Below are 22,526 nucleotides of genomic sequence, written 5' to 3'. Positions count from 1 at the left end.
CATACACCCCCTCGGTACGGCGGCGCGGCCCTTGAACAGCGGTAGACGGCGTCACCGACACAGTGTGAGGATTCTACACCAGAAGGGGGGGAAGCGGCAGCGAGGTTCAAGATCGTGGTGGTGGTAACCGCTCCATGATTCACCGCCCCAGACCCCGCCAGACGTTGAAGCAGCCCCTGGATGCTAAGCACGCCCTGCCTCCCTAGCGGCTCACACCTGTCCAAGGTCGTCTCCCACGGATGTAGAACCTGCGGTAGCACAGAGAGATTAATGAAAGGGGTTCCCTCACGCACGGCGGGGGATACATGCCCTACCCGAAACGCATGGAAGACCCCAAATACAAAATACGACGGGGGGGCACCGAGCGCCCTCCTCCACGCTCAACAGAACGGCAAGGAGAAGGACCCGGAAACCACCCCTACCCCCACCCCCGAAGGGGAAGGAGTCAACGAAGGGGCTGAGCGGGGGGCAGGAAAGAAGACGAAGAATCGGATACCAAGGGAGTCGCGGGAGAGCTTTCCGACGACTTCCTGGTAGACCTTCGCTTCCCCCACCCCCGCACAGCCGTGACAATAATGTGAAAATGAAACAGGATACTGCACTTGCGATTCACTTTCACACAACATAAAGGGGAATGATCAATCACGGGAAAGAGCGGAACCTTGATCCAAAATGAAAATGATGCAATTATAATAATATATGAAAATGAAAAAGAATACTGCAATTGCCATTCCACTTCCATTGCATCTATTATACAAAATAAGAGGCTCGTGCCGAGTGCCTTCACGCTCTCGGCAACGAACGCACAGGGCAAAAATATAATGAAAGGAGTACTTACATTTTAATTACACACTTTCGCCCAAAATACATGACTCGGCGCGAGCGCGTATCAATTTCATGAAAAGAGCGGAAACCGCCACATCTACGGCGATAGCTCCATCTTGACCCATAATTAAGTAATGAAAATGAAAACAGAGTACTTACAGTTTCATTTTCAACTCAAACAAACCGTTATTAGAAAACACAATATAAACAAAGCATACGACGATGAAGCGGGCAGAGAGCGATGACGAACACGTCCTTCACACCCGCGGCCGATAGCAAAAGTGGTTCTTCACCTCTCAGGCGCGCGGGCGCGCGCACTGTCGGACAAGCAGTTAACTACCGTTCTCCCCTTGTTCGAAGCTTACGTCCATTCCAGCTGCCGCTAGCTACTTCCTATTGTTAAAAGACCGAGGGTTTGTATTCGTTTCGGAACAAATAAGCTTCAGTATGTTACTTTTTTTTATTTGGAGAAATTGATGTCATGTTAAATAATTTTTCATATATATCATTTACAGTGACAGTTTTTTTTTTACCAGTTGGTGACCTCTGTGTTCTCAAACTATGGCTGTACCATATCCTTTGTCAAGGGTTTGAGTTTCTCTCATGACCATGCTAATCCTATGAGTTTTACATTTTAAGGAAGGAGAAAATTATCAGATACTTAGGGAGCACAAAACAGATTAAAATTAGTCATATATCATATATATACCAGTTCCTTACCTGATACTTTATACCACCACGCTTAATAGGAGTTAACTGAAGAACAGGTCTGCAATTTTCTACAGCTTTATGAAATATTACAACAGGATTTGTTTCAATTTTTGCTTTCTCCTCTTCTGTTTCAGCTTGATGCTTCTTCTTGAGTTGGGCATGTTTGATACGTTCAAATGTCTGAAAGCTAAAAAATTTTAATGAATACATAGACAAGCAATTTGTGAACACAATGATGCAGCGACAAAGAATTCCAATGTCATCCTCCCTTTGACCTTACACTGCATACAGGCTTCATTTGTGGAATATGCATGCCAAGTTAGATCCCCATTTCATCACTGATCTCTTATTAACTTAAAATTAGCAGCTATCTGTTCAGGTTAGTGCCTAAAATCCACCCAAAGAGGCAATCTTCAAAATGAGACATTCTATGCGAAAAAGTGCACAAGACAGAAGAATGCTATGAATTCATGATCCAATGGAAATTCTGAGAGAACACTCAGAAAATATCATATTTATCAACCACCTCTGAATTTTATCATAATGTGCAGTATATGTACTGTACATGGAAATACATACATACACATATACATTACATTACCTCATTAACTAGATCTCTTACCAGTGTGCGTTGTCCTGTTATCATCACATAGTTTGTAAATTTCCTGTAAAAATAAATTATTCATCAGAGCTTGGAAACAAATTCAGTGCATTTGTATATTTATAAAATATATAGTACAAGCATCATATACTACTATTGTCAATAATAATATCCGTTTCTTATATTATTTTTCGAAAAGCAGTTACACAAAGAGCAATTTAACATAAGGTAAAGCAAAAATATGTTATAAAAATTATTTTAATTTACAAAATAAACTGAAAAAACTAGACAATTGACTATAAGAATATGACTGGCGAATAGGATGATCCTGGTCGAGTTGCAAAACCTTTGTAAACTTAGCGTGAACGTTCTCGCTCTATCAGTAGAGAACCCTGCATTCGGTACCGCACTATTGCCCCTTATTTTCCGAAACATCAGAAGGATCTGTAACCCATTACACGTAACATTATAAAACTTGAAATGCAAGGGCTACAAACATGAATGTGCTATATATTGCTTAGTCCGTTGAAAAAATATTGGTACGTTAAGGTAAACTGTACGGAAATATAAACTTCATATCAATAAATTTATCTAAATTACTCCTTACAGTGTCCTTAACGTTCAAAAATGTAATTTAAATTTAAGTGATGACTGCATGAATGACAAAATTAGTTAACGTAATATAGACCCTTCCGACTTTTATTTATATATATATGGTTTGGTTGCTAGACACTCGTACACTAATAACGTAACTATCGTTAAAAGTTTGCAAAGCAAATGCACCGTACATATTGCAAACCTTACCTCAACAAATAGCCAGTCATTTAGGTCCATAATAAAGCAGTGACGAAGGTAGTGGTGATGATGGAAGCCTTCTGTAGAGCTCTTGAGTAGTAGGTGTTCAAGTCGATGACATTCATCCGTGAGAAATTACGTCCAGAGCCACGGTCCTCAAATTAATTTGTGGCAGCCATTGCTTCTTGGCTGTAATAATTTTCAAAGCCGGAGAAGACTGATCTGGTCCTGTAGCTTACGCTGAGGTCTCCGTACTGCCTTCTTCAGGTCGCTCGCTGCCGACAACGGTTTCTAAGCCTGGTGTTAGGTGGCGAACAACCTGGCAAAACTTAAATATATGGTTCAGGAATGACTCGTTACATTTAATTGTCCTAAGAGTATTTAGGGATGCAAATAAAATGCATTTGCTTTTAATATAAAAAAATAGCTATTCCTGAGCAAACATTAACATAAAAACCACAACCAAACTCAATACATATAATATGTAAAAAACAAAATGCGCACAAGTGTGCATTTTTCTACACTCCCACGAGGGGATTCAATTTTCTAAGAAAAATTGAATGGAAATATAGATAAATGATTACGCTAAATCATCCTCAAATAGTTTCTTTACCCTCTCTTTCCCAATCATTGCACTTTGCCTCTTGGGTCTCTCCTTAACTAAATCTTCCTTACTCTGCTTACCATCACATGTTGATTGCGCCTTATCGCTCTGTTTCCTAGCCTCAGATAATGTAGCATATATTCCAGAATGAGCTAACTTAACATGAAAACTTTGTTTATGATTTCTTCGGTCAATTTACTGTTTTAGCCAAAAGAATGGGGAATTCATATTTACGGTCTCTCCACTTACAAAATTTACTTTTAACTCTTAGTAAACCAGATTTCTTATCAATGAATAAATTCAGTTGACTCACTATGTTGGGAATATCTCTAATTTGAGGGTTTCTTTCTCTGAAATATCTAAAAACTTCAGGAAAAGTTTGCTGTTGATCATGCAAAATGATCATCTGCCATGCTTTCAAAGAAATTTCTTCATTACTGAAAACTTCAAAATGGTCATACTTGCCAGATTTGTTCTTCAATTTCAGTTTGACACTGTTTATGAATGTCAGTACATATTTGTAGACAGAAATCAAATGAAGCCAACTGGAACTTGGAATTGTTGAATTTAAAATATCTCCCATCTCTGGCTCTGTCACACTCCTTATCTCACACTGGCACCCTCTGAAACTTCAAGCACGTTGGTTAAAGGAGGTTTGGGATTGTTACATCCAAATGGTCATCTTCCAAGATATCCTGAATGGTATCAGGTCCTGTGAAAAAATTTGATTTTATCAACCTCTTATAATACAAGGACCTGTAGTACAATCTGCAGGATTTATCATACCTGTACAAAATTTGAAAGTCACAGGGACGTTTCACATAAATTCTCGATTCTGTGCAACCTGTTCATAATAAAAATACTTAGTTTCCTTAATTTATCAAACCTATTTGTTCGAGAATTTAGCCAGCTCAGTGCAACTGCACTATCTGAGAATACTACAACTTTGTTATGTTAATGGGAGACACTCTCTCTGAACCACAGAGTTCTTTATAAATATCAACAACAGTTTCCGTACCAAGCACAAGAGATTGAAATTCAAGAGAAGGGATAGACTTTAGTTCTAACTGGCGCCCAATTATTCTATTTTTTGATAGAAGAAAACTTACCTCCTTTGTTCTCAAGTTCTTGATAAAGAGTACAACTCCATATATATGCTTGCTAGAATCACAAAAAGCAATCAGTTGGAAAGGATCATTCCTACGACCAACAAATCTCTTCACTGGAATTTCAGGAACACCCATTCACTTGCTTGCAAATATTAGTCCACTCTCGTAATTCATCATCCGATAGAGTATCGTCCCATCCAACTTCTTTTCTGCACTGTAGCGAATGCATAAATAATCTAGCCCTGTTTAATAAGGGATGGACCATAAAATGAGAACACATCAAATTGGCTGCAATTGAACTTAAAATCTGTCTTTTGGTTGTTGCATCCTTATCAAGTACCAACTTACTTGTCGACAGAGTATCACTACTTCTGTCCCAGATCAACCCAAGCAATTTTACCTTTGTAGGAGTCTTTTCTTACCTCATCTATTTGTTGCTGCAGAGAGTCATCATTAGTTATGAATTGCTGTAGTTCAAATTGATAGGGAGAAAAAATATCTTTTAAGTTTCTTATAGGCCCATTTCAACTTTTCAGCATCATTGGTTGTGAAAGCCAAGTTTATCCATGTAAGCTAAGTTATATAACTCTTTCTTCAATTCCTTCACATCAATATTGTCACCTTGGACCTCTAACATCAAAATTTTATAAAGTGCTAACATTAATAAAGCTGGACTACATGGCAAACCAAATGGTAGTCTACAATGTTTATAAACATTAAGGAATAGTCCTTTTTAGATACATTTCTATACCAATAAAAGAGTAACCTACTTTGATCTGAAGGCACCAACTTAATCATCAGAAATGCCTTTTTAATATCAAAACATATCAACTTTTCATTAAACCTTAACTGTAAAATAGAAGTTGAAATCTTCTTATTCAAACAAGGACCAGCAAAAATTGTTTGATTATGTGATAATGTTATAGGTTTATCTGGTCAGATTCACACAAATTGGACAAAAATACATTACGACATTTTGTCGACTCATGGTCCATTCTGAACACTGGCATGTGAGGTAGAAAGCTATGTTGGGGGTTATCCTCCAAGAATTGCTCGAGGTTAGACACTCTCTCTATAATGCCTAGCTGTTCCTGTTCTTTAAAAACCTCATCAATCATATGTAAAGCATTATCCTTTTTACTAAATTTCTTAAAATTTGACTTTAATATTGCTTTTGACAAACTTTGATTCTTTCCAAGCAAATGAGCTACTTTCCCATTCCATAACAGAGGCATAACTAACCTTCCTTCACTATCTCTAAAGGTATTTTCTAAAGCAAATTCTACTACTTTCCTGTTCTCCTCCATAAAGTCTTCGTCGTACACTTTAGAATCACTGTTTAAAACAGTTTCTGCCTTTGAGGAAAGAATTTCTTCTGCTGCTTTCTCAAGTTCAGTTTCAACAATCTGACCCTTATCATTTAAAACAGAAATATTAACATGAGCAGGAACTTAAATTTCTCTACAGAATTCTAAGAACAATCCATCTGTATCGAAATGCCGTCTTACTTCAAGGGAACAATCAACCATTTATACAAACCCCAGAAGAATGCTTTATCCTGTCTGGTAATAGAGCAAGATTCTGCTTATACCTCTCAATGTCACCTACTAGCATCACTCCTAATGGTGAATCCAAGTAGACAGAGGGAAACACCTCAGAACTACCTCCAAACAGCACATCCTTCTGAGGTACTAAATGAGAGTTATCATTTCCCAATAGCAATTTTATATCTTCAATTTTGTCCTTACATAGATGCAAAGTTTTGTCAGCTAATACATAGCCCTTATCTTTAAAGGCTTGAGCTACCTCAGATACACCTGGCAATACTAATTTCAAATTAATGGACTTTATGGCAATAGCAGTAAAACAATTTTCACTCAATTTGACCTTGTATAACCACAGTAGCTAACGGCTTTGACGAATTAATACCATTCACTACCAAAGAATAATTCGGATCAACCACTTCAAACTGCATACTCTTAGCCCAATCTTCCTCTACAAAAGTTACTTGACTCCCCGAATCCTTTATACCTCTATCCCCAGAGTCATTCAACGAAAAAGAAGGCATAGCAGTCACCGGGTTACAAGAGACTGATATAACTCCCAAATCAGACCAAGTTCGATTAGAAACAACAGAATTGGAGTTAGATTTCTCTTTACTATTCACCTTTACCTTTTGGTTACTTACTTCGTGGTTATCAGAATCACTTTTAGGGTTATTAGCATTTACTTTTTTGGGTCGTTACGAAATTTACAAAGATAGCTGAAATGACCACTTGTTACAATATCTACATTTTATTTCTGTTAAACTTAAACCTGCAATCTGAAGTTTTATGAGAATCATAAGTACAGTTTGTACAATTCAACTGCTTTAGTTTTTCAATTTTACTCTGTGGAGTTACATATACTGAACACTTAAAAATTGGGTGATCAACGTCTCCTTTATCATCTGCCAAACATAAAGAACATTCCTTAACTTTAGATTTCTCAATGTTACCATCAACAGTAGAAGCTAAACAACTTGAGTTTGACACTACCTTTGAAACAACATTTTTCTGGACATTCTTTCCCTGTCTTACATTGAATTTCTTAGATATGTCTTTATATCTCTCTAAGCAGTAAAGTTATGTTCATCTATTTGCTGCAACGAGGGTTTATTTGAGCCAGTAATATGCATTAACTGATTCTTGAAACAGTCATTAAATCCATTCCATATGAAAAACTGTAAAACTATGTCTCTATCTATGTTTAAAGCCTCAAATTGATTACAAATAATTCTCATATTACTGATAAAGTCATATGGATCACTCTGATAAGTCAACTTTAACTCCGATAACTGCTTAATAACACTGTATTGTTGAGACAAAGTATCTGCAAACGCTTTCTGTAATAATTTCTTAGCTTCTTCATACGAACGATTACTACAATCTAGAGAACTTACTAGTTTAAGCGAGTCACCTGAAAGCTGTCTCGTAAGAAGAGTAAATTTAACGTAGGAGTACTAAGAAATCATACTTATCTACAGTCGCTTCAAACTCTCGCAAAAACTTCGAAATATCCTCACCTTCCCTATTAGCAAATGTCGGTAAAGGTAGTTCAGGCAATTTAAGCTGTGAAATTTCAGGACGCGAACGATCCGAAGGAGACACCGTGGTCTTAAGGAGAGAAAGACACTTATTCAAACGATCGTCATAAACAAACCAAGTATCCATTTCCTCACTCACCAATTTATCGCTGTCCACGAATTCACCTGCGCTATCCCAAATTTCATTTAAAACCTCTTTATTCACTTTGTCAAGTTTTTCTTTAAGGTCCAACAATACATTCATATGCTCCTTAGCATCGCTTACAGACATCGAAGAAATAACATTTTCTATCAAATTACACTTCTTGGTAACTTGCTGCCTTAGGGCTGCACGAGAACTACGCGAAATACTCTTTGGCGGCATTTTGCGAAAAATTAAATGAACACTATAAAACTAAATATAATATAGGGAAATATTTGAGAGTGCCGTGACTCTGGAACGCAACCTGCTCAAGGAATGTCAACAACAAAAATACTCAAGGCAATGGACCTCGCAACCAATCCCATCCTCGTCGCCATTTTCGAAAAGCAGTTACACAAAGAGCAATTTAACATAAAGGTAAAGCAAAAATATGTTATAAAAATTATTTTAATTTACAAAATAAACTGAAAAAACTAGACAATTGACTATAAGAATATGACTGGCGAATAGGATGATCCTGGTCGAGTTGCAAAACCTTTGTAAACTTAGCGTGGACGTTCTCGCTCTATCCGTCAGAGAACCTGCATTCGGTCCGCACTATTGCCCCTTATTTTCCGAAACATCAGAAGGATCTGTAACCCATTACACGTAACATTATAAAACTTGAAATGCAAGGGGCTACAAACATGAATGTGCATATATTGTGACTTAGTCTTGAAAAAAAAAAAAAAAAAAAAAAAGAAAAAAATCTTGTACGTTAAGTGAACTGTACGGAAATATAAACTTCATATCAATAAATTTATCTAAATTACTCCTTACAGTGTCCTTAACGTTCAAAAATGTAATTAAATTTAAGTGATGACTGCATGAATGACAAAAGTTAACGTAATATAAGACCCTTCCGACTTTATTATATATATATGGGTTTGGTTGCTAGACACTCGTTACACTAATAACGTAACTATTGTTAAAAGTTTGCAAAGCAAATGCACCGTACATATTGCAAACCTTACCTCAACAAATAGCCAGTCATTTAGGTCCATAATAAAGCAGTGACGAAGGTTAGTGGTGATGATGGAAGCCTTCTGTAGAGCCTTGAGTAGTAGGTGTTCAAGTCGATGACATTCATCCGTGAGAAATTACGTCCAGAGCCACGGTCCTCAAATTAATTTGTGGCAGCCATTGCTTCTTGGCTGTAATAATTTTCAAAGCCGGAGAAGACTGATCTGGTCCTGTAGCTTACGCTGAGGTCTCCGTACTGCCTTCTTCAGGTCGCTCGCTGCCGACAACGGTTTCTAAGCCTGGTGTTAGGTGGCGAACAACCTGGCAAACTTTAAATATAATGGTTCAGGAATGACTCGTTACATTTATTGTCCTAACGAGGTATTTAGGGATGCAAATAAAATGCATTTGCTTTTTAATATAGCTATAGCTATTCCTGAGCAAACATTAACATAAAAACCACAACCAAACTCATACACTATAATATGTAAAAAACAAAATGCGCACAAGTGTGCATTTTTCTACAATTATCAAGAGTATAACCAGATGTCTACATGACAGTAATCTGGTCTTTTTTTTATAGAGCTGGTTATTACCATTAACAATTTACAACTTGGTATGATTTATTAAAGAACAAGTTGTGATCAGCACATGACAAAGTCAAAAGTATAATTGTAAGAACATTAACATGTAAATGTGTTTCCTTGAATGTAACTGTCTAGTTTACTAATACTCTCTACATTGTACACCAATATTTCAGGTTTCTTCTATCATCTGTCCCTGCATTTCAAATAGGGAAAATTTTTGGGGTGTATTAGATTGGGTCTTTGAGCCTTAGTTAATTTTATTATTCGCAGCAATTTAAGTTACAGTGTGACTTGAAAGGAGAATGTGTCCTGGGTGTTAATAGATGATGATAAATTTGTATTGGTCAACATCAGAGTGCCTGGTGTTAATAGATGATGATAAATTTCTATGGGTTAACATCAGAGTGGACTAAGTGTTTAGATATCAAAAGTGTATATTAGATGGTAATATGAATGGTCATTAAAAATACTTGCTGACAATATAAAGTGGCGCTATAATTGGCAAATAGAAATCTCTTTCTTTTTGGGTAAAATTATGGTGTGTCAAAATGTTTGTGTCAAAATTTGCTGCCTTGAGTGTCCCTCAAGTGATTTGTATAGGACTTTTTGTAGACAACTGTGAAATGATAGATGAGTTGGGTTCAGGGCATTACATTACATAAAAAAGGCCTGCAGTCCTTCTTACAGTGTCATTTTTATCCTGATGGTGGTAAGCTAGGATCTCATTTTTGTATTGATATGTATACCGTTAAGCTCTTCAGATGTTGGTTTGATGTATTGGGAAATGACACAGTATTTGTATGACTTTCATCAGCCTTGTAGTAACTGGAAATGTGGGTTTTATTTATAGTATAATTAGTTTTGTGCACTGTTGTTGTAGCATTAATCAGACTTTTTTTTTTTTTTTTTTTGTATATTAAAGTTTTAATGTGTGATTATAACTTACTGCCAAATCAAAATGAAGTGGACTAAGTTTTAAGAAATTATTACTTTTTTATGTTGATCTTCATACCTGTAGATACACCAGTCGAATACAAAACCTAAATATGTTATATTCAAAATATGGGGAAACAACCACATCTCTCTCTCTTTTATTTTCATTATTATTTATTTAAATGAAGGAAGACATCCCCACATATTAATTACTACCTCTCCTTTATAGCTTATATCCACACATGAAAGTTGTCCCTAGCTTTGAATGGCAAAGACTCTATAGTATGTATTGCAAAGTAGTGGCACCCTGTTTCTGTTCAAACATAATTCATGCAGTGATTTTCTAATCTTGATAATTTCAGATTAGTTTTATAAACCTAAAAGTGAGTAAACTTCCACTTTTATTACTTACCTAACAATTGGGTCATAAAAGATTGAACTGGTCTGGTTTGTTAGTGCAGCTTTTACTGGAGTGAACTGTCGTTCAGCAAATTCCCCACTTTCTTTTAGTTTTTCCTGATCCTCTAATCTGAATGTAGGTTCAATAAACCGAGGAGAATACATACTGTATGATCTCAGGAATACATTTTGAAATCTGGAAAAAAGAAAAAAAAATAGCCATTACTTAGAAAGCAGCAAAAAGAAACTTGTGAATTGCAATAATACAATAGGCAATATTTTTTATTAAAGACACAGTCATGATAATGTTAGAAAACTGCATATATACAAGTTCAATTTTTGGGGGGGATAGTAGCATTTAACCATTGAGCAGTTTTGCGTAATTTGTTCTTGAACATTCTTTCTATTTGTTATGTGATGATGTCATAAAACTTATATTTTCTTTTAATATGTATAGTATAGTTATACTGCAATCTAAGTTGTGAAGGTTGTAACTATTTTTAGTCCATGAAGTTAACAAAGCCTACCCATTGTCATGAAATGAGTTCCATCACTGGGATTCATTTAAAAATTGGCAAAATTTTTTTTTCTAATGTGATTATGGTAAACTCCAATGAAAAGCACATTTGGGTCAGATTAAGTAAGGGGTCCCTTCCCTTCATCAAGTAGAATGGAGCATACTAAATGAAGTTAGGTTAGGAAGGGTATAAATAGTTATTTCCCCAAACAAAAAACCCTGATTTCCCCTGAGGGGGTGTGGGGGAGAGGGAGGAGGTTACTGTTTCATATGGGCGAGTTGTGGTGGGTAAGAAATGAAGTCCAATAAACTATCTAATTTTGTAAGATGCATCAAAAACTGTAAATGGAAGTGAAAATCAATTGACAGAATTACATTAGAAATAATTTCTTATGTAATTCCAGCAAACCATTTGTCAGTATCCTGGGACTCCCATACTATTGAGGTAGGCTACAACCTTATGTTATAAAAAAAAAAAAGAATTGTTCAAGTTTTTTGATAAGGTGACAATTAATTGTAAATTGTGGTCACTTTATTTTTAATATCCTTACAAGTACAAGCCTGTCAGTATCATTAATTTCTGGTATAGTAAGCAGTAACTGTTAACATAAATTAAAGGGGTTGTAGCCTAGTCCATAGTGTGGAGTCTTAGGATACTGACAAATCTAGGCTAGCAGGTATAGGCTTAAACAGGGTGGGGCGGAGACTAGGATATGGTGATTCAGCCTAAGCTAAGATATCAGTGATGTAGTCAGTGGAGCAGATGCAGAGTAGGGGTACGGCATTATGCGGGAGAAACCTGACGGTGAAAGTGGGCCGAACTTAACCTTTCCTAGAATGCTGCATCCAGACCTTACCTTCCTAACCTGACTTAGGATACATGCCCTGACTGAGGGAGGGGGGCCTCACATCCCTTGGAAACCACCCCTGCCTCCAGACTGAATATCAGAAACAGAACAGCAGGACTCGGGGAAACAACCAACTGGACTAGCTGATCCAGTTTTGGCTGCGTGTGGATCCACCCTCCGAAAAAGTACTTTTACACCTCCTGACATCGGAGATGGGCACCAGTCACGAGTCATCGGTGGTGAGAGCAACAGCTTGAGACCTCTATATCCCTTCGAAGTAAGTATTTTCTCCAAAGTTAGAAATTAAGGTCATATTTTAAGATTAAACAGAGGTTAATGAATGTCTAGCCATGCGCAGTGCAAACATACCTCCATGACGCTTTAGAAATTTTTACTTAAAACACCAAAAATGTAGAGGATTGATCCCATCTCGATGTTTGCGGAGTCACTTGTGTCAATAAACTTTCCATTCCATGTGCTAAATCCGCACACCACTTGTACTCATAGATGCTGGGCCACTTTCTTCACAACAATCATCAACAACGACACCAACCACCTGGCAGATCCAAGGAAACTATGATTTTTTGGTAGAAAGAAGAAGCGTGCACTAAATACTTATTTAAAAAAAATACTAATTAAACAGCAGTATAAGGTCATGAATTGCATAAATTTTTTACATTTTCATAATTATTAATTTGAAAATATTTGTTGTTGAAAAAGTAACTAGATTCCTGACTCAAATATCAACAATTTTGCTGTGAACAGTACCTAAGGCGTTGTTTGCGTTCTTCTATTGTTTATCACTGTTGCCAATTGGTATGTGTTTACCCTCCAAACTGGGTATAAGTCTTACACAAAACCGGGGAAATAAGTTACGAATGGCACCTCAGTCGGTCGACGCCATATTGGATTTAAAAACTGCCTTGAAAACATATTTTACAAAGACTTCACATGCTTTTTTTAGTTCGTATGGCGCTTTCATATATCACATTATGTTGTTTGTGAAACATGTTATTGTTATAATACAATTAAGTTTGTTCATACTTACCTGGCAGATATATATATAGCTGTATTTTCTGAAGTCCGACAGAATTTAAAAATTCGCGGCACACGCAGTGGGCGGCCAGGTGGTAGTACCCATTCCCGCCGCTGGGAGGCGGGATATCAGGAAACCTATTTCCCATTTTCTATTCATATTTTATCAGTGCCACTGTCTCCTGAGGGGAGGTGGGGGTGGGCACTTTAATTATATATATCTGCCAGGTAAGTATGAACAAACTTAATTGTATTATAACAATAACATTTTGTTCATGAAACTTACCTGACAGATATATATATAGCTGAATCCCACCTTCGGATGGTGGGAAGAAGACAGAATAGGATTTTTGGGAAACTAAATTAAGTAGATGATATACATCTTGGTTCCTGACCTGTTAGCATAGCCGACTTCATGATTACTGTCACCAAAGTCTGCTTCTGCGTTACTAGAGTTGCCAGCGAGGTAGAGACCTGTAATGCTGGTGCGCTCTAGATGATCTGTCAACGGGGGCGTGACCACAATGTGACTAGACCATATGACCATACTTCTGAGGGCACCGAAGCTAAAACCACCACCTGACCTAACCTATCAAAGTTAGTTCCATAACTTCTAGGCCTAAAGAAAAGGAACGCGCCTCAAGCGACCAACCCTTCAAAGTTAAAAGCACACCTATCCCTTTTCTATAGGATAGGATTCGTGTTGCTTCTTGCACCCAATAATATATCTATAGCGGATATGTATGGTTCCCTAGCGACTTACGGATCTGAAATGTCGTCTTCACATCCCGTCGGGAGTGTGAAGCGAACACAGAGTTGCTTCGCTAAAGTGTGGCACTCAGGATGTTACTGAGTGTCATGCTCTGTTGAAATGCTTCCGAGGCCGCGCCCTCACCTCTTGAGCATTCATATTAAGAAAAAATCTCAAATCTTTATGCAAACATAATGAATGAGACCTCTTAAAAGAACTCCTTGGCTATAATGCCAGGGTGTTCTTGGACATGAACCAGTCTGATCTTTTTACGGAACACCGCAGATTGTCGGGAGGGAGTGAAAAAAAAAAAAAAAAAAAAAATTGAAGCGAACCCAGGAGTTGCTTCGCAAAAGCGTGGCACTCAGGATGTTACTGAGTGTCATGCTCTGAAATGAAATGCTTCCGAGGCCGCGCCCTCACCTCTTGAGCATTGATATTAAGAAAAAATCTCAAATCTTTATGCAAACATAATGAATGAGACCTCTTAAAAGAACTCCTTGGCTATCATGCCAGGGTGTTCTTGGACATGAACTAGTCTGGTTCTTTTACGGAACACCGCAGATTGTCTGTTGACCTTGACTTTCTATAGTTTTATCAAGATAAAACTTGAGAGACCCTACAGGGCACAGGACTCTCTAATGCCCTTGCCCAATAATTTGTGCCATACCCTTGGTCTCCAAGCCTTCGGGTCAATGGTTAGACAGGTTTTTCGTTCTTGCTGTGGCTAGAGCGGTTAGAATATTAGCCTTTCTGGTCACGTGTATTAAGTTCGCAGAAAGGATAGGTTCGAAATGCTTTTGGCATCAGAACTCAGAACTTACGTCTAAGTTCCATGCCGGAACCTTTGATCCAAGAATTTCAAGATCTCCACAGACCTCAAAGATCGTGAAGCTTTTGTTGTTTGACAGAACCGAATCTCTGAGCCTAGAGGCCGTCAACAACATATTTGCATATTCTACAATAGTTAGGACTTCTATCTTATCTCATACTTCATACGGAAAGATAGAACCATAACGAAATTCACAGAGGTCGAGGTGGAGAAACAGTCATTTCCCTTCACTACCTCCAAGAAACGGCCCCCTCCGATTGAAAACTGAAAATAGGCAGCACTGCTTTGCCTTGGCCAAGAGACTGCCATTAATCTTGAAGCTCTTATCGCTTCTCGATAGTCTGAACGCCTTCAGAGTCAGAGAGGAGAGATATTAGATACTTCACTAAGTGACGATGTTAGATTACACAGATTCTCTCGGGAAGGGTCTTTGGACAATTCTCTGAATTACCTGACCTCTGTGAATCCAACCTCTTAGAGGCCAACATGTGGCGACTAAAGCTAATCCTCTAGGATCATGAATAAGGGAACAACTTAAGAGGAAGCTCTTCGTCTTCAATATTACGAAAAACTTAACGAAAGGACGCCCTCAGTCTCTCCTCACTTTCGACTACTTCTAAGTGAGGATTACTCCGACGTCAGTAGTTGTTGCCTTCGATCGAGAAGACCCGCACGGACGTGCACTAGTTTAACGAACCTCTTGAGGATCGTTACGTTCCGTGCCCAAGCCCATAACCAATTCTCTCTTCTCGAGCTATGAGAGAGCTGAGAAATTATCCGAGATGATTTGGGCCACTCGATCCAACCTCACCCTTCGAGGAACTGGAGAGCCGACCAATTTGGCTTCCAATTCTTCCAGACAATGTGCCAGAACATCTGTTCTCTGTTCGGATGTCTGGCACCCTCTCGCTATCACCCGAGGTGATCCTCAAGCCGTTGAGAGAAAATTAGAATTACAAGATCTTTGATGTTATTCCAATTTCTTCGTGAGGAAAATTTGTAGAGGTCTGAATTGCTGTTTATTCAGGGAAAACAAGCTTCTCCAGCGAGGAAATGGTCCCCAGCAAACTCATCCATTCCTCACTCCGCCTGCTTCCTTCCCTAAATAAGGCTGCGCTTTGCATAAGCAGGAGAGCATTATTATAGTGCTATGCCGCGGTAGATTCGTACAGAATGTTACCGTGCGGTAAACCCGCACCTAACAAGTATAAAAGATATCTTGTTGAAATTTTCTAAGTAAAACGGCAGGTATGATCATTCAAGATTACTAGAAATTTCCTCAACCCGAGGCTAAAATCCATGATTGTAGGGCAGAGAGACGGTTTAATTCAGCCATTCCCGCAAGGGAGAGAGACGTAACCAACAGCGCATGACACCGAGCTAGCCGGTACTGCGTAGATCACAGTAACAGTCAGCCTTGATCATCGTCTCGCCACTATGTGCCTGAGTTGCCAGCTACTCTTTTACGAAGGGATAGGTATGAAATTATCGAGCAAAAGGGAACTCTCAAGCATGGCATATTTAAACGAAACAAAATTCGCTAAAATAAAACAGAAGCTGAGTTGGTGTTGCAGTTCAATAGAATACTTCTCGTCTAAAGTCGCAATCCGTAGAATAACTAGGATATGCGCCTACCCCTCGGACAATTCACTGCTTAGTAGAATCATGTCGCGAGGTTAATATACGTAGTATATTTATAGTATTCTGAACAACGATCTCCATCCAAATAAATTTCTTTCCTTCAAGAAAACAAAATAAGGATTGGAGATCGACCACCTTCGATCTCTATCAAAAGAGTGAAGGAGAAGTCTTCCTCGAAGGAAAGCTTCAATGGTGAACAGAATACTATCTGCCTGAGTTGCCAGCTACTCCCTTTACGAAGGAATAGGTAGGATATTATCGAGCAAAGGAAACTCTCAAGCAGGCCTATTTAAACGAAACAGAATTCGCTAAATACAGAAGCTGAGTTGGTGTTGTCGTAACAATACCTGAAGAGTTGTTCTTACTCCGAAACTCTTGGAAGGTTGAAGGGAGTGTCAAATAAATACATTAGAACAACAGTTCTTTCGGCTTCTATCCGCAGAGGTAAATAGGAGAATGCGTATACTGACTCGACCCATGCGTTAGCAAAATGACTGCAAGATAAACTACGTAAGTTATTGTTTAGTAATTTGAACAAAATCGCAATTCTCTACTACATCTTTCCTGGACTAGGAAGAGAGAAAGAAAGGAAACGACTGTCCACGTTCTAATGAACGAGACTTTTAAAAGAACTCCTTGACTCTTTGCCAAGACTCTTTTCCAAGAAAAGGGAGTAACATTCGAATAGAGATCATCAAGAGAGAACCGAGGATCGAAAAAGAACCGTTCAATGTTCTTATGTATTGGACAAAAGACTTCCTGGATAGTCTACAAGTCTTTCTCTTAACCCCGGATGAGCCTCTGAAAATGAATGAGAGCTCTTCCGAAATTTGTTAATGAGTTTATCCACTTAAACGATAAAAACGTTAACTCTATGTCAATGAGAACTACCCATTTATGAGGGGTCCCCCCCTTAAATGACAATGGGGAAAACGTCCTGACTTGACAAAACTATTAGCACTTTGCTAATAGGGGAAAACCCTTTAACATGACCGAAAGTCACCCAGGAATCCAAGTATATAATCTTCCCGATTCTCAAAGAAATCGATGAGAAGGAAGGGGGGGGTGGAAAGAGGGATCGAAAGAAAAAAATTCGGGTATGGTCTCTCCGCTAAACTCCGAATCCTTTTAAAAATTTCTGTAAAGAAATGTCCTCAACAGCAAATAAGACGCCTTCAACAAGTCTTTCTCTCGCAAAGCGTCCTGCGAGCTTCCACCGAAGCGTCCTGGCGAATGTCCACAAAAGCGTCCTGCCTGCGTCCTCGAGCGTCCGCTGTCGTCCTCAAAAGCGTCCTGCCGAGCGTCCTCAAAAGAAGCGTCTTAAAAGCGTCCCTCCGAGCGTCCTGCTTGAGCGTCTGGAAAGTCCTGGCTGGAGCGTCCTCAAAAAAACGTTTCCTGCTTAGCTACGAGCGTGTCTGAGCAGAGAACACCAGTCTTCTAACGACGTTTCAGAGAGGAACTCGTTGAGCGCCTTGATGCATGCAGGCCCGCCAAGAGGCGTCCTGGCGAGCGACCTTGCCAACATCTCAATGTTATGACGAACCGCGTTTTGCGTATGACATTGAATATTTTTAAGGGACGTCCTCATGCGAGTCTCCATGGAGAGCCGCACGCTGCTCCTGAAGAGTGTGAACACTAAAGGAAGACGTATGGCTTTCGTCTTCCGCAAGGTGCTTGCCGAGCGTCCTGGAGAATGTCTCTACTTATAGGACGTCGAGCACCTCCAAAAGCTTCCTCACGTCTAAATTGCCCTTCTTATGCCGACCAGAGACATAAGTTGTTTGACTGTGCAAAGCAGCTTGCCGGCCGTTCAAACTTATCAGCTTGCTTTATCGAAGTACAGTAGGCCTCGATAATCACGGGGGATAGGGCCCAGAACCCCCCGTGATAAGTAAATACCCGTGTTATCCTGATACCCCCCCTAAAAATTGCTTTAAACTGCCTACTTTAATAATTAACCCACCCAAGACCACTATTTCAATGTTTATAACTGCCTACTTTAGTTCAAGCACCAAATATGTCTTCAACTATCACCTTAAACTAAATTCAAGACAGTTTCAAAGTTATTCTTTCCTATCTTCAATTTCCCCTTCATCAGATCAGCAAACAAAAATATATTACCTAACAATTCCTTTCCATTTTCATGATTTGGCTGCTGCACCAACTAAAAGTACATAGTATATCTATTTTGTGAATGAACATATTTATGATAAAAAAAACATGATTTACTGTAAAGATTACAGCACCCAACTATAATATTAATGTATAAACAGCAAAATACAGCAATAAAAATCTAGTTTTGTCTTTTGTTTACGTTTAGAATCAGCTGATGGACGTTTATTACCGAAAGAATTATTTTGGAAAACAATTTAGTTGCCAAAAGAAATGAATTTATTAATGGAATTATTATTATCACTAACTTGTACATAATAGTTTATGGTATTATGATTCAGTAATTCATATTTTATTGAGAGAGAGAGAGAGAGAGAGAGAGAGAGAGAGAGAGAGAGAGAGAGAGAGAGAGAGAGAGAGCAGCTTGGGATGGAGAGTATGATACTAGCTTAGCTCGAGAAATACATAATGAAATCTGTATTTGAAATATTTTTATGGTGAAAGAAATGAAACATGGATAGTGATGAGATATCTCTTGTATACTGTTATAATGTGATAATCATTGAGTCAACTATAAAAGTTGTATTGAAGCAGTTTCGTAAATCACAGAAGAATAAAGACCTTTTTGTTCTTTTTTTACGATAATAATAGATCAGTATTATAGTTTTTCTGCAAGTGATAAAGAAAGAGAGAGAGAGAGAGAGAGAGAGAGAGAGAGAGAGAGAGAGAGGGGGGGGGGCTTGGATGAGAGTAACTGTTGAATAGCTTGAGAGACCAGCTTAGGACGAGCGTACTGTTTACTAGTTTAGCTCGAGAGATACATAATGAAATTTGTATTTGAAATATTTTTATTGTGATAAGAAATGAAACATGGATAGTGATAAGATATTCTCTTGTATACTGTTATAATGTGATAATCATTGAGTCAACTATAAAAGTTGTATTGAAGCAGTTTCGTAAATCACAGAAAGAATAAAAGACCTTTTTGTTCTTTTATTACGATAATAATAGATCAGTATTATAGTTTTTTCTGCAAGAGAGAGAGAGAGAGAGAGAGAGAGAGAGAGAGAGAGAGAGAAATTTGCTATTTACATTCATAGTATTTGAACATTTGTAAATGAGTGTATCCTAAAAATCATTTAGTTATGAAAAGAAGAAGAAAACACAGTAATTAGTGAATCTTGCTCTATGATAAAATTCGCGATTTTGTTAATTTTCCGGGATATACGTAGTATTGGGGTCCACAAAAAGTAAGTGATTTATGACAGAATTTAGAGGATACTTACGTAAAAATACATCGGTAGTTTGTAGAACGGTGTAACCACTATCATATTGTGTACGAACGAGACTAGGTTTGGTGACGTCACGGTGGTCATACGTATTTTTTTCGTGAATGAATATACATTTATGATTAAAAAAAATAGTTACTGTACTGCTTAGAGTACCATACTGTAATATTAATGTAATCACATCAAACTAAAGTAATCGTTGCATGCTGTAAACATATAAAGTGTATGTGTCTTTTGAAAAATTTATTCCCAAGGAATTATTCCTTGAAAAAGCTTTTTATTATGAAGATATGCCATAATATATAAGATATGCGTTTTATTATGAATATAATTAATGACATGGCTTCGTCCTCCTGCCCTCCCGCGACCATCGCGGTATCCCACTCACGAAGAGTTTGCTGCGCTCAATCCGGTCTCTTTCCTTGATTTGATGCTATTATGTAATGACGAAAGGTCATTGTTAATATTTTTAATGAAAAGTGGCATTATTGGCGATTTCAGCGGTCAGTGTAATAAGTGTGATGAAGGCACATTCGCCCTGATCAAGCATGGCGAAACATTCAGTGCGGTGTAACGTTCGAAGATGTCGGAAACTGAAAGCAATTCGAATGGCTCCTTCTTCTCTGGGTCACACCTATCCTACAAGACTATTTTGGGCTTGATCTATTGCTGGCTTTACGAACTTCCCCAGGACATTTGTAAAGATGAATCTGCGTATAGGTTCCGACATACCATAGTTGATTGGTACAATTTCTGCCGCGAAGTTTGTATTGAGATTTTTGGTGCAGGACAACCGGAAAATCGCTGGGGCCAGGACACATCGTGGAAATTGACGAATCCCAAATTTGGGAAGAGAAAATTCCATAAGGTAGACGTGTCGATGGTGTTGGGTCCTTGGTGGGATTGATCGCGAAACAAGGACACATTCTTTCAAGTTGTTCCCGATAGATCTGCAGAAACACTCCTCCCAATTTTAATTGAAAACATTCATCCAGAGTCAACCGTAATTTCAGATTGTTGGAAATCCTACCACACGTTAAGTCAGCATTTCAAAACACACCTTAATGTAAATCATTCACTACATTTGTTTGATCCCAATGATAACGCATACACACAAACCACAATAGAATCCACATGGCGGGTCTTGAACGAAATGTTTTGCCTAGAAGTGGTACAGTAAAAAACTATTATAGTTCATATTTTTCCATGTATTGCATTAAGAAGCGTTACCTTTCAAATGTAGATTGTCCTTTTTTTTAAAGCTTTTTTTAGAATTAGTTAAACGTGCATATCCATTAAATAGAGTAGTTTCAACACCCGTTAAAATGCGGTTTAATTCCACTGAAACGCAACAATCATTGATAGATCGCTCTACCCAAACGGATCCGTTTAAAACGCGAGTGTTTGTCCCCCCAATTTCATCCGGCCCGATCCCGCCAAAATCACTCCAGCCAGCTCCGAAGAGAGGAAGGTTCGAACCGTCCGAATTGTCTGACGATTCCGATTTCGAGCTTTAGTTCTACCCGTCCGACTTGTCTGCCGATTTCCGATTTCGACTCCCGATTTGCAACCCAACAAAGGTAAGTCCGGTTTTATACTTTTTTTTTTTTTTTTTTTTTTTCAGATCATACGACCTTGCTCGATTCAATTATCTGTATTTTTTTTCTAAGTAGGCCAACGAAAGTGTTAGTCCACCCGTTCTAACTCGGCTTAGGTGGGTTCGTTTCGTTACGGTCATTTTTAGTTAGGTACGTTCGTTTTTTTTTCTATGTAACCACAGCCGTTATCAATGTAAATGCGTTATTTTAATTATTTTGTCCAAATTAAGCACGCCATTGTTATTTCCGCTATGCCGAAGTCAGGCACGCTCAACACATCCGAACATTCACGTCCGCTAGAAGTCACGTGTTCGAACGCAGTCCATGTGTTCGAGCAAACAACGTGGCCGTGACTTTAACCAATGTATTCTTGGAAATATTTATTTTGTTTTAGTTATCAGTAAGGATATACGGGTGTCATCCATATGTATGGACAAGTTATATTGGTTAGATATTTATAATTGGTAACTTACTACACAGGGGGGTCCAGGGGGGCGAAGCCCCCTGGCCAGGTAAGGACATGCAGACTTAGTTTGGTTAGGTAGGTTCCATTGGTTACGTAGCAATCACTGTTAATATACTATACTGGGGGGTCCATGGGGGGCGAAGCCCCCCGGCCAGGTAAGGACGTGGACACGAACTATGGTTAGGTTGGTTCCTTTGGTTAGGTAGCAATCACTTAATATACTATACTGGGGGGGTCCAGGGGGCGAAGCCCCCCGGCCCCCCCCGGCCAGGTAAGGGCACGCGGCCTAAGTTTGGTTAGGTTGGTTCGTTTGGTTACGATCACCGGAGCTCCTACAGTTTTGTTGGAACAGGAGCTCCTACAGTTTAGTTGGAACAGGAGCTCCTACAGTTTAGTTGGAACAGGAGCTCACCTACAGTTTAGTTGGAACAGGAGCTCCTACAGTTTAGTTGGACAGGAGCTCCTACAGTTTAGTTGGCCACAGTGTTCCGTCTGCCAGGGTTTCGTGGCCGGGTTTTTCTTTTCCTTTTTCATTTTCGTCGTCTGCCTCTCTCCCCCACCCAAAAAACCCCGGTTTCCCAATCGGTCCCCCCTTACCGTTTTCATTTACTTTTAACCAAAACTCGTGTGTTCTTCCCCCACCC

At 38.7% G+C, this 22,526-nt stretch overlaps 1 protein-coding gene across 1 annotated transcript in view; it reads right to left on the bottom strand.

Moving 5' to 3' along the window:
- Positions 1–1,500: 1,500 nt before the first annotated feature.
- Positions 1,501–22,526, bottom strand: part of LOC135207569 (small ribosomal subunit protein uS7m-like) — a 143,196-nt gene continuing 122,170 nt past the window's right edge. Inside the window, exons 2-4 of the mRNA XM_064239406.1 lie at positions 10,807–10,989; positions 2,138–2,201; positions 1,501–1,716 (exon numbers count right to left, since the gene is read on the bottom strand). Coding sequence (XP_064095476.1) covers positions 1,516–1,716; positions 2,138–2,201; positions 10,807–10,989 — 448 coding nt within the window. The 3' untranslated portion in view covers positions 1,501–1,515. The remainder of the gene's footprint in view (positions 1,717–2,137; positions 2,202–10,806; positions 10,990–22,526) is intronic.

The sequence above is a fragment of the Macrobrachium nipponense genome, chromosome 32, assembly GCF_015104395.2.
Source record: "Macrobrachium nipponense isolate FS-2020 chromosome 32, ASM1510439v2, whole genome shotgun sequence".
Lineage (NCBI taxonomy): Eukaryota > Metazoa > Arthropoda > Malacostraca > Decapoda > Palaemonidae > Macrobrachium > Macrobrachium nipponense.
Note: the sequence above shows the minus strand (reverse complement) of the source record. Positions and strands in the feature narration are given on the sequence as shown.